This window comes from Cottoperca gobio, chromosome 9 (assembly GCF_900634415.1).
Source record: "Cottoperca gobio chromosome 9, fCotGob3.1, whole genome shotgun sequence".
Classification (NCBI taxonomy): domain Eukaryota; kingdom Metazoa; phylum Chordata; class Actinopteri; order Perciformes; family Bovichtidae; genus Cottoperca; species Cottoperca gobio.
Genome location: NC_041363.1, coordinates 4,386,576 through 4,400,138, shown reverse-complemented (window position 1 = coordinate 4,400,138; position 13,563 = coordinate 4,386,576). Strand labels below are relative to the sequence as shown.

At 40.9% G+C, this 13,563-nt stretch overlaps 2 protein-coding genes across 2 annotated transcripts; both read right to left on the bottom strand.

Moving 5' to 3' along the window:
- Positions 1-1,162: 1,162 nt before the first annotated feature.
- chmp7 (charged multivesicular body protein 7) lies at positions 1,163-5,116 on the bottom strand. The gene is made up of 10 exons (XM_029438974.1): positions 4,575-5,116; positions 4,315-4,486; positions 3,424-3,609; positions 3,174-3,307; positions 2,962-3,010; positions 2,747-2,866; positions 2,367-2,465; positions 2,222-2,279; positions 1,902-2,135; positions 1,163-1,820 (listed from the first exon to the last, which is right to left on the bottom strand). The coding sequence occupies exons 1-10, from the start codon at positions 4,829-4,831 to the stop codon at positions 1,756-1,758; spliced, it is 1,374 nt and encodes a 457-aa protein (XP_029294834.1). The 5' UTR covers positions 4,832-5,116; the 3' UTR covers positions 1,163-1,755.
- A 506-nt stretch (positions 5,117-5,622) lies between these two features.
- lgi3 (leucine-rich repeat LGI family, member 3) lies at positions 5,623-13,153 on the bottom strand. Its single transcript, XM_029438971.1, is given in 10 exon segments — positions 5,623-7,301; positions 8,696-8,786; positions 8,876-9,040; positions 9,133-9,302; positions 9,518-9,589; positions 9,986-10,023; positions 10,025-10,058; positions 11,249-11,320; positions 11,866-11,937; positions 12,684-13,153. Coding segments are annotated over 10 exon segments (1,647 nt in total). The 5' UTR covers positions 12,887-13,153; the 3' UTR covers positions 5,623-6,571.
- Between the last annotated feature and the right edge of the window lie 410 nt (positions 13,154-13,563).

The following is a 13,563-nucleotide window of genomic DNA, read 5'->3' as shown; positions in this document are numbered from 1 at the left end:
ATGCATATATTGTACAAGACTCTGGAAGTCTCATTTTGTGTTTTGATGGATGTCGAAAGCTAAAACATCTCCCGTAGATGTTTAGTTTGATTGTAAAGGGCAAAGATTATGATTCAGACTCTTTCAATGCTCTGTAACTACTAGTGTAATTAGTTACTGATACCAGGGTGTAAGAACAGGAGTGATAGTGTATGTACAAGGGACATCATAAAGTGAAGTGCACAGAGCTGATTATCAAGGAGGGGAAAAGAGGCCATTACACGCTAAAGATTATCAAAGCATTCAGTATCATTAATATCATTACGGTGATTTACAGAAACAACTTAATGTCACAATGAAGATTCTGCAGTTACTGACAAGAACCATCAATCTCATTGGAAGAGCAGCGAGCAAATGTGTTTGTACTTCCACCCTTTGGCCACTAGGCGTCCTCCTTCAGCCACAGTGATGGAAGTAATTATCGTGATACATCCCAACATTTATAATAATAATAATAATACATTGTTTGGAAAGTTTTATTCTCCTAAATAAAATGAAGGGTCACATGTGGGCCGACCAGAACCAGGATTGATAATGTGATTATAAAAACAACTCCATGTTAACAGTAATGGCTAAATAAGCACTAACGTTTAAATGAACATTTGATACAAACACTTTGCAAGTCTTGAAACTAGGATCTTGAAACATTATCATCCCCGGTGTGGATCAATACATCGGAATTTCTTACCTTCATTATTCCAAAACACATTTCGATTAGATTAATAATCTGCAACCGATTGCAGAATGGTCTCCACCTCTAAACCATCCTTCATATGTTTCCTTAAGAATCTTATCAATCCAATCTGCCAAGGCATGTATCCTAATAATGTTCTTTTTATTATTCATTATGGCTTGAATCAAATATATTGTACACAAAGTTTCAATAGCAGAACTAGAATTTATTAGGAATTAATTTTAAAAGTATAAAGAAAGCTTGAAAGTATCAGAAAAGCTACTTTAGCTCTATTTAACTGCAGTTAATAATTATCTGGTTGAGTCATAAATATCCGTGTGAAGGACAGTGACCCCTGGTGGCCAAAGCTCTGTACATACTTTAGTAAAACAAAAAAAACAAAAAGTATAAGTTGCTTTGTTGACATATAAAATACCTTTGACAAAGAAGTGATTAAAATAAAATTTATTTTGAGAAACATATTTGGTTAAACTTACTTAAGATAAACTTCTCGACGCTCACAGCTCTGTTGAAGTGAGACTAAATATACTTATTGATTAAATCATTTGGCATAATATTCTCTTTACTTTCAGTTTAACATTTGCAGTTCAAAGGCCACTTAATACACTTTACAGGACCGTCAATGACGGACAATTAAAGACATCGATAAACACACACTACACACAACAGATATACTTTGTTCACATTCTTGTCAAAAATACCACAAAAATAAAAGCATTCCTCGTGGCGGCATACCATCGAGAATATCTTAAACTGCTAAAATGTTCACTTTCGACTTGTGGCCGGATGGCAGAGAAGCTTTATTCTTTTTAGCATGCCTCCACAGAAAAGGCATTTTAAATTTCATTAAATAAAAGGAAAGTGTCTTGTTTTCATCCTGATATATTGATTTTACAATTATTATTTAGCAATTGCTAATGTAGTTATTCAGTACTGTATTTTACTTCTGTGAACGCCGGCTCACAGAAAATGTTTTAAGAGATATAGTTTGATATGTTGATGCTGATGTTTTGGCTGTGCCATCACTGTGCAGGCTCTAATCTCTTGGCCGGCGATGTCGTTGTCGTCTTCTTCTCCTGTTGAAAGCCTGGACAGAGAAGTGACCACGTGTTACTTCAAAACGTTTATATTGCAGTCCATTAGAGAAACGGAGAAATCTGAAACAAACCTGAATCTGTCAGGGTTAACTTGTTCAACTCGTCCTCCAGCTGCTCAGCGGTGATGTCCAAGGGTCTGTAAGGTACCGCAGGCAGAGAGCTGAGCAGGTCCGTATCCGGGAGGCTCTGCTTCCCGAAGGGTTGCAGATCATTTGTTGGAACTTCAGGGAAACCTGGGACAGTATCCGGCTTTGACTCGTCCAATAAAGACTTCAGCTCCTCCTCCAACTCATCCATGTCTACATCTACAAAAAAAACATGACAAGCTTAGATCTCCTTAATCATCATATACACGATGTATAAACGATGTGGCACTAACAGTATGGCATACCTGCGCTGGTCACGCCACTGGATAGAGTTTGGTTCACGTCATCTTGAGTGTCACACAACTGGTTGAATCATAGGAAAGATTCATTAACGATGTTGAAGTGTAACATACAATTCATTAGTTGTCTCTAAACGAACAGCTACTGTACCTCCTGGATCTGATCAACGAGGCTCTCAGCACGTTCCACAGTCACATCCTTAAGAGAGAGTCTCAGCGCCGACACTCCGGCCTGATATGCTTGCATAACCTACAAACATGTTCAGCACACAGTTACATATAATACCAGGTGACCCCTTTTACTACAGCACAAACCGGCAAGACGAGCAGCGAGGGAGTACGTCTTTAAATGGAGGATAAAACAAGGTTTATTGTGTCGTTAATGGTTGACCGAGAACGAAACACAATGCTCTGCTGTATGTGAAGTAGGCAGGTGTAATAGCACATGTATCAGTCGTAATGGTGCGAACCCGAAACACACTTTACAGAAAACTACACGGGGAAAATGTTGACGTTCATTCTGCCTCTTACCATCTTATCAGTCTGTGACTGAGCTACTCTGTCCAGGATTCCTCTGATGGACTCCAGTTTGGCAAACAAGCTCTCTGCTCTCTGTTCGACCCTTTTGCGGCCTCTTAAACACCTCAGTGCCTGTGGGATGGAGCGTTAAATATTACCACTGAACCCAGTGTCGGGACATTTGGTTGCGCAGAATAAAACGTTGTTCAGTCGCTTGTTATCGGTACCTGTGATTTCTTCCCTTCCCGGAGCAGCACCCTTGCTTCCTCTTTGCACCTGCACTCAGAAAAATGCAAAGCTTTTAGCAATAATCACAAGAAAGTCTGACTTTCAGAAGCATTTAAATGCAATGACTAGTCCAATACCTGGAAATAAAGATGGCTAACGCACACAATGACTAAATGACATACAGTAAATGTAATAATATTGTATAGAGTACTTCTCAGCTTCAAGGGCCAGTTTCTCCACCCGCTCTTCCAGAAGCTTCTCACTACGCTGCAGCTTGTAGATGCCCATATCCACATCGCTGACCGGTGAAATGTGATCTTGCCCAGCCTGACAAAACTTGACAATCTGTAAAGAAGACACACGAAGACAGTTGCAATATAGAACATTAGACCAGCAGTTCTTAAACAGGCTTTGTGGTGAAATAAAACCTGCAAAATGTCTCTTTTAAATGAGCAGTTTACCTTCTCGCCTTCATGCAGGGAAACCGTAACTTTCTTGTCCCTCTGCAGCTGCAGCAGAGCCATGCACAGGGTGCTCTCATCAGCACACACGTCGGAGGAGAGAGTACAGAGCTCTTGAAATGACAGGATGGAGCAGCTTGCAAACTCACTGCTCCGGTACACTTTGAGTAATTCTTCTGCTTTCTCCTGGAAAACAAAATGTAAGATTGACTTTCTCAAACTCTCATGAGGCCTCTCTACTGTTCAGGAAACTTAACACTCTTTCAGTACACGACATAAACATTCATCAGATATGTGTGTTTATGTTCTTGCCTTTTTCTCAACCATCATTTAGCAACACATTTAATCCCCAAACTAATTCATTTAATACTCGACAGGGTGATCATCTTCACCTTCCCTTTTAAAAACCAGTTCTCCCTCAGATATCGTGGTCTACAGATTTGAAACAGAGTACACGTTACCAAGAGTTTATTTTTCGTTCCTTTTTTGTTATCATTTGCATTTCTCCTTAAATTGAGAGACGGTCCGTTGTATAAGACAACAGCTTCTTGGCCTTGACTGACACATTTCTTCTTGATTATAAACAGTCTTATGTGCTTGAAAAACAAAAACATCTTCAGCTTGTTATCTAATAAATGTTATTGTCTGGCTGTAATACCAGAGCTAGGGAAAGAGAAAGTATGGATGAAGTTGACCTGTGTTCAAAGTCCTCCAGACACTGACACGTTTCAGTTTGTATTCAGATGCATACTATATTTAATGTAGATGATTAATTTGTATTAAAGTTTTGTACAGAACATCTGTCTGAAGGGATAAACTCAGATTAAATGTAATTACTGCATGGACTGCATTGTTTCTAAATCACATCAGGAAACACTGAGTTTAACAAACCTTCACTAGTTCAATGACAACAAAGGACTCCTCCAAAGGCACCTGGCTGCTTCCCAGAAGAGTGGAGAAGGTCCATTTCAGAGGCTTCACCAGCAGCAGGCCGACACCCCAGGACAGCCAGCCACAGTCCATGTTAGCAGCAAACTCTGACTCCCTCTGGATCTTCCCACATCTGGCAGAAGTTAAAAACACAAGCGATGTAACCAGGCGGACCCACAGAGACAGAGACAGTCAGCAGTGACTGGCACAACAGCAGTTACCTGGCCATGGACTGGATGACAGTCGCCAAACCCAGCGGGGATCTTTCTTTCCTCCTAAAGGTCTTGTTCAGCTCCTGCAGACTGACACACACGGTGCCTCTGTCCCGGCTACCTTTCACAATCAGAGCCGTCCAGAAGTCCATCTTACTGTCCCAGTCCGTCGTGTTGACATCTCGGTTCTCATTGAAGTCTGAGAACATAACATTCATCCGCTCGTCGTCTTCCCATTCGGGTGACATGTCTGCGGAGTTAGACATTGTTACGTCAAGCAGACGGCTCGCGCAGCTAACAGCTAGCTTAAAACCAAGTTAGCGTTAGGTTAAGCTAGCAACTCCCACTACCTGCCCTCACTGTTACCAGAAACAAATACCACGTAACGTCAAGTAACATGTTAAATGATCGTCTGTTGAGGGAAAATGTAGAGCAGTGGCTCACATGTCGCTGTCAGCTATCAAAGCGAGCCCTCACTTCACCATGATGCATTGAAATCTCGCTAACACTAGCTAACGTTTCACATATCAACAACAACATATGGTCGCGCGCGATTTATAACTCAGAACCGTGCAAAAAAAGCGGAGATATATGTCCAATAAGGAAATCCTTTAACTCCACCCACGCAGACACCCTGAACAACAAAGCAAGCACACCTATAAACTCTGCTCACATTTAGTTTGCGCCCTTTATGCGCATCTCTTCTCCAGATGCGTTGTTTTAATTTGAGTTTCCTCCTACTTTTTCTGATGTCAGTGAGTACAAACTGTTTTACATGTGGCGTTGCTTCATTATTTGTTTTATTATCTATATAAATTACAACTCAAAGGGCCTCCTTACACTATTATCCAGATTTAAAAGCAAACACACACTGATGTGGTACCAATTGTTTAGCATTCATTTGTACTGCGATACAAGATAAACTACTCGTGGCTGCAGGAGGCTTGTTTTGGAGTTATCTTGTTTTTTTTTTTTTTTAAAGCAATTCTGACCATAAAAGACAGGACACAGGACTTTTTAGGGGCCATACACTTAATTTAATCATACCCCCCTTCCCAACCCCCCCTTCAATGTGCAAAAGAATGTATGCATAAACAATTAAATACAGTTTGTGACTATGTTACAAAACATAGGAACGGATTAGAACTTCTCATAACTTAAATAAACATTCTCCGATCGTGTTATAGCTCCACAAATAACGTCTCTCAAATTGGTTATTCGTTATAATGCCCAAGTTTGCAAAAGCCCTAAAATATTCTCTTATTTCTGACGTTCTCAAAAAAAGATCCCACTGTTGGGGAACATTTTGTGATTTGGGAACTATAACAAAATCAAGGATAACGTCTTTAAAAACTTAAATTCTAAAGAGATACTAGGTTCACATTTTCAGGCATTTTAGGGCCTCTCGCTTAATTTGCTCATGCCGGCTCTGATCCCATGGTATTATTGCAGAATTGAACATCAAAGTCAAATATAAACATAAACATAATCAAGGATTTTAAGTATTTCAATGGTAAGTATTGCTTGGTTTACATAGTTATATCATTTGTACCGTGCCATGCAAAATGCTACACAGATAAACTACACTGTGTAACCTACAAAACCTTCAGTAGTCCGTTACAATATCCAGTCTCATTCGATGAATAATTCATAAGTCAATGCACATGCACATCATTTTCACATTAGTAAAGTGCAGTATACAATATAATACTTTTGAAAAATTATTTGCCTGGATATATGGTTGGCAGAACAGAAGCAGTTATGCGGCAGTGACACGACACTTATGTTGGCATGTTACTGATGCTATTATCACTATTACTTCATTCAGATGTTCAGGGATAGTGCATAAAAGTAGATAAATAGATTAATTAGTTGCCTCGCTTAAAACGTCAGGTAAAACAGCAGACCTTTAGTGACATGGCTTAAACATTTTGCAGTCTTTCATTTATTTGGCACGTGTTGATTAATGCTCAGAAACACCTCCTGTCGCTCTGACTGTAGCATGTCTACTTGGCACTGAGATCCACCACCAGGTGCTGGTAGGCCAGGGTGTTGCCTTTGAAGCTGGCCGCCAGCAGAATGTCCTTGTTGTCGACGGATACCAAGCTGAACGCTCGTGGGGCTCTCATGTTGAGCTCCTGGAAGGGCTGAAAGCGCTGAGTGAGGTCATCCCACAGGTATACTCTGGAGAAGGAGAAATCACTTCCAAGAATGAGGTACTGGCGGAGGCCCACTGTGAAAGGATACACTGCCATTGAGCCCCGAGAGGGAAGAGTCTGGATCTCTACGAAGCGCTGCCCTTCCCAGCGGAGGATCTTGGAGTCACCTATGAAGCGTGTGAGGCAAAGGTAGAGAACCTTCCTCACCCAGAAGTGCTTAACCATCTGCACATCTGCAAGCTCTGTGATTTGGGAGGAGAAAACAAACTGCTTCTGGCCTCGGTTCCACTGGTAAACCACCGGCGGCTGAGAGGCGCTGGAGAGGATGAGGTGAGGCTTTCCCCCAACATCAAGGAACTCCACATGGGTGTCCCGATGCCAGGGATGGAGGGACTGGTGGGTGTAGAAACCATTGCTGTTCCAGCGATAAATGCTGGTGGAGCCTGCCTTGGAGCTGTCTGCTACTACAAAGTACCACTCTTCATCCAGCTGGAAGGTGTCCACGAAGTTGGGCTTCCTCACGCGAGTGGTGTCAATGTCTTGGATCTTTACAAAGCGCTGTGGGTCCTCCTCCCACCTGTGATAACAAAAACTTTGTCATAGAAGTCCTACAGCTTTTCACATTGAATGAATATTTTGGGAAATACACTCATTTGCTTTCTTGCCAAGAGTTAGATGAGAAGATTGATATCACTCTCATGTCTGTACAGTGAATGTGACTAACTAATTACATTTACTCAAGTACTGAACTTAAGTACTATGTTACTTTACTTTATTTAGGATCCCTAGTAGTTATTACTGCAGTGATAACTATTATATCATTTTGAAGTCCATGTTATGCTACTTTATACATCTACTCCACTACATTTTATTTATACAGTATATATAATTTATATATATATATATACAAATTAATATTTAGATATATGCAAATTATATATTTATATATATATATATATATATATATATATATATATATATATATAAACAAATTAATATATAGTATATATATATATATTATATATACACAAATTAATATATATATATATATGTATACAAATTAATATTTATTTATATATATACAAATTAATATTTATATATATATATACACAAATTAATATATATATATATATACAAATTAATATTTATATATATATACAAATTTATATTTATATATATATATACAAATTAATATTTGTATATATATACAAATTTATATTTGTATATATATACAAATTTATATTTATATATATAAAAATGTATATTTATATATATATAAAAATGTATATTTATATATATATACAAATTTATATATATATACAAATGTATATATATATACAAATGTATATATATATATATATATATATATATATATATATATAAATACATTTAAAAAAAGAATATATATATATATACATATCTGCATAATGAGTACTTTTACTTTTGATACTTTAAGTATAATACAGTGGTATTGCTACGTAAAACTTACTTAAGTAAAGACTTAACAGCCGGTTAGCTCATCTTAACATAAGAACTGAATACAGGGAGAAACATCGTGGCTCCACCATCAAGAGAATTCTCATTTGTTTAAACCAAACACGACATTTCGCCATTTTACAAAGAATTATGTGTGTGACTATTTCTTGGTGAGGAGCAGTTTCCAGGCAATCAGCAGAGCGAGTTATTGGTCCAAGCCAAGAAATATTCTGAGATAATAAACTAGTTATCTTTGGAAAGAGCCAGGCTAACTGTTTCCCAACCTTTCAAGTCTTTATGCTAAGCGTCTGCTGGCTCCAGCGACATATTTACCGCACAGACGTGGAATCAATCTTCTCACCTAACTCTCGACAAGAAGGCGAATTAGTGTATTTCCCAAAATGTCAAGCTATTCCCTTTAAGGTTATGTGGGTTTTTTTTAATAGAAATTCAAAAGGTCACTCGCTGTTTGCAAGATTAGATCGCAAGCCTTACTTGTAGATGTGAGATCCACCAAAGAGTTGAGCTACAACCATATAAAGGCTGTTGCTTATCACCACTGGTTTGCAGTACACAGCAGAGCGAGCTGCAAGAGAGATGCACAGACGCAAAAAAACATTTAAGATGAAATATTTTAAACAAAGAATGTTTATACTTGCATGTACTGCAACTTACAGGTGATGTTATGAAACATCCTGAAGACCATCTCCACATGATCCCATACAAACAGGGTGCAGAACCCTGAATCAGGCTGAGCGAAGGCCACAAACTGGTCATCATTGAACTCATAGGACTCCACTGACACAGAGTGGAAAGGGAAGGTTTCATAAACAGCAAAATCTATGGGAAGACGACGCAAAATGACAACACTTATAAAACAAGAAGTTATGCCGTGACAACACCATAAATGTCCGAAAGGGAGACGGTGAAACCTGCGCTGATGCAGTTGAAGTCTCGTGGTGTGAGGTCGTGGATTCTGCGTCCCTGGAATTCAAAGGGGCTCGCACAGTAGATGGCAGGGACAGAAGTGTTGGTCTTCTCCATCCAGTCGACCAGCCATTTAATTTTACAGTCGCAGCGGAAAGAATTCCCACGCAGGTCTCTGAGCAGCAGATAGGGAAGAGAGATAATCTCAGTTTGTAACTAAACAATGCTCAAACGTAAATCTTCCAAACCTAACAGGAAGGAAAAAGCAGACAAAAGCGTTTTTCTGTGTCACTAATATCTCGAGCCAGACAGTCCAACGAACCCTCAGGGTGCTTTGCAGTGACAGATTGTCGGGTCAAAGCTCGCGGGTTGTCAAGACGGCACACTTACAAATCTGTGAGGATGTCTAGATGTTTGAAGAGATCTCTTGGCAGCAGCTGCAGGTTGTTGTTTGAGAGAGATCTGGAAGAAACAAAAACATGAGGAGACATGGTTATCATCATGTCTTCTTGCTTGTATAGTGTGTAATTATCTCCGCCAGACAGAAGGCACAGTCGTAAGCCTGTGGGGAGATCAAGCATTGGGTCGTGTGTGTGTGTGTGTGTGTGTGTGTGTGTGTGTGTGTGTGTGTGTGTGTGTGTGTGTGTGTCACGGATGTATAAAGAGAACTGGATACAGGCTTGGAGGCAGGAGTCTGTTTATTCCTATGAAAGTTCAACACCTGCTTCAGTAGCAATCTGCTAAAAATAGAACTTACCTAGTTGCTAAAGTAGTTCCTATTTCAAATGTTCATATTTTGGCTCCATCAGACAAAGTGTCTGGGTTTCTTCATCCTATTAGCTTAAACAAAATACTTACAGATGAGTCAGGGATTTGAGTCCTCTGAGGGTGTACTTAGGAGAGAGCCTGGATGTCGTTATTCTCAATGAACCTGCGGAGAGAACAAACCACTCGCATGTCAGACAGTGATGACAACCTGTGCAACTCAGCCCGTGTTATTGTATTAATTATTATTGTATTGTTGTGTTGGCATTGCAGGGCACAATAGGAGAGACGGTAAGCAACAATTATGTCAGTAATAACACTCTGCATCTGGTGGATTTACAATCTGAACGCCATGTTTTAGTCAAATAAAGATGTGACCATACAGATGCATGTTTTATTATTGTATTGTGTGTTTGCTAGATCCTATTGACTCATGCAATCAGTGGTTTGGAAACAAAAAAGTGATAAAAATAAGACACTGAGTGCAGCGAGTATTACAAAGGTCTGTGTGTCAGCATCATCTGATCCCGCTCTGTCTACGTTCCATCTATTGATAGTCAAGGACATACGGCATGTGCAGACTCTTTAGAGGTGGCTGGATATGAAAGTGCGACTTTATTAGCATTCACAGCGGGTAGCGACGATAGTGGCAGTGATGCAGAGAGGCCTGATGGCTGGGCTGCAGCCAAAGCCACACAGCAAGCAGCCCGAGGCATGGCCATCAGGGAGAGCTGTGTGCTCCAAGCCATCAGCTAACTACTCTGTAAAGCCCATCAATTCACAGAATGGCATATTCAGCTTTATCACACTACAGAGCGTGCAGTGTGCTCGCTGTCGTAGGAGGATTTATTTTCAGTTTTGCTTTTGGCACGCTTTGCCATACTGCAGAGTCCGATCCTGAAATCTTACAGTGAAGCCTTGAGGTTCGTTCTTTGCAGACAAAATAAATCTACCTAGACCGACCGCAATTAATCATTTACAAAGGTAACCGATGCATGACAGAAAAGAAAGGAGTGCAACACTTTGCTTCAAAGCGATCTTATGTAACCTTTGCTGAACAATTACAGTAAAACGAAAAGGAGTAATAAAGCGGAGAGAGTTGAAGACAGCAGTAATGTCTGCTACACAGGAGTGTTTGTTTAAAGTTTGCTAACATTAGCCACCATTACCTTCCGATCACACCAGGCCAAGTACTGAGTGTATTGACCCGACCAAGGGTGGGTTTCACAGCTTATGAATTTAAGTGCGTGCGTGTGTCTCCCTTTAAATCTGAACTTGTACATTAGTACATACTTTATTATATTTTCAAAAAGCAGCAGCACCAAAACAAAGCAAGAGCACATGTGAGACACTTACAGGTACTGCAGGTGAGACAGACCAGCAAAGGCGTCGTCAGAAATCATGGTGAATGTGTTGGAGTTCAAGAGCCTGCAAGAAGGAACAAAGATAACGTAGATACTGTTCAACGAAAAGCTACAGGGCTAAACAACCGACTTCCATTTGTCGCTGTGCTAATTATGAGATGGATTTAAAAGAAGTGAATACACTGCATTCATAAAATCAGATAAAGTCTCTCATCTAATACACACACAAACACACGCAGACCTACACAAAAACAAACACACACGGACGTGACCACACACTCATGATTGCATCTGAGTAGATAAACGACCCTTTGTCTGTCACAGCAGAGCTGAAGGGAGTCAGTGATTGGCAACGACACTGATACAGAGCCACTTTACTCTTATTACTGCTATGTCACCACTGTGTTCAATAAGCATTTATTTCTAGTGGCTGAAGTCACTTTCATTGTCACTGCAAAACAAAAGCGTGTCTGCCTGCGCTACAATATCGGCTGTGTGAAAACATATGACGTGAAGTGAAGTGACTGCATTTCATCTGCTGGGAGAGATACTGAGTTAGGAGTGTTTCAAAAGTTGTGGAAGTGCTGTGTTGTGAGTCGGGACACTCACAGGAACTGCAGCAGGTGAAGGTGCGAGAAAGCTCCCTCTGGGATGGTAGTAAAGGCCGCGTTCACCATCGTCCTGTTCAAACAAACAACATCAGTTATCATCAGAAGTGTGTTCTTGTGTATGCAGATGTGTCAACAGTGTGACGTCATGTGTTTTATGAACACTTCGTGTGTATTTTCTTTAATGTCTTCTCTCAGGACACGTGTAAATATCAAGCTGAGCTAAATCTTTTCAAAACCAGGACACATAAGTTCCTTCTTCACTTCTTCTCTATTGTATAATGAGGCCACCTCCACCAGCCTTTGCTCTGGATTTCCCTCGACTCAATATTCAATTCACAGGCGATGGGGGTCAATGTCACATAAAAGGGGCCACCTTGTAATCTTCTCAGCACAACATAACCTTCACCCATCATGTGTTAAGCTTTCCATTTCATTACATGAGCTGCATTTTATTGAGCGTGTCTCTCTTCAAGATTACATCTCAGAGGAGAAGCAGGTCTCCTGCAGTGAGATATCTATTGTTAGTTTTCCTCCCTGGAGCTCGACAGGATTGTACTGCTGTGCTCCTTCAACTAAGTTCAGCATATGGTACAGTAAAGGGACATTTTTATTATTGTGGTTATGTAAAGCTGTCTGGTATACCTCTCAAACATACATGTATTCACTTTTAGGTCATTAAAAGACATCTAGGATTCACACATCATTACATAATGGAGGGTGACGTAGCCATCTGTACCAGCCTGCACATATCTCACACTTTACAGGTTATGGTGAGTGAAAAGCACACACACTCATACACATAGATGTTGGACTCACAGAGAGATGATTCCAGGGGGGAAGCTCTTGGGAATAGCCCTGGTATCCACACAGAAGGCACTGTCTTTGGTGCAGGAGCAGGTCGCAGGACAGCGGGGTATCTTGGGGGCTCTCCTGGCGTCCGATTCCCTCGGCAGGCACACATACAGGCACAGAAGCGACACGCAGACCAGCCTCATCCATCTCTGTCCGAGCTCCAGCATCCTTGGGCAGGAGGACCAGCTTCTTGAAGTTTCTCCTCAGGGGCAAGTGGCTTGTTGAGAGACGACGGTGAGCCTGCCTACAACCAGAGCAGTTCTGATAATGCTGAGCGCAGAGTTGAGCATGAGAGAGAGAGAGAGAGAGGGGCTGGGTGAGAGAGAAAGGAAGGGAGGGGGAGGGGGAGTAAGTGTAGTCCTGTGTATCTTCGCTGGGTGTGGGTGCTCTGCAGCTTCCTTGGATCTGTGCAATCTTTCTCTCAGGAGCCGCTGCCAGAGTGCACACTGCAGGAATGACGAGCAGTGCTGCTTTCTCCGCACTACGACCTGTAGGCAAGCGTAGCTGACAGTGAATTATTTACTATCGCACACGCAGGAAGAACAACAGCAGCAGGGGGGGGAGAGAGGTGTGAGGAGGTTGGGTCAGTGCTGATGGAAGATTTTACTGCCATGTTCTGTATATGGAGCTGTTATCAGGTGTGAAGTCGCGTCGGGCTGCTGCAGGCATGAGAGCAGACAAGGAGGCATCAAGGATGCAGGGAAAGAGTGTGTGTGCAAGCATCCATTTGTGTGTGTGTGTGTGTGTGTGTGTGTGTGTATGTGTGTGTGTGTGTGTGTGTGTGTGTGTGTGTGTGTGTGTATTCTGGCAGTTTCAAACAGCAACCAGTGCTGAGACTTTCTCA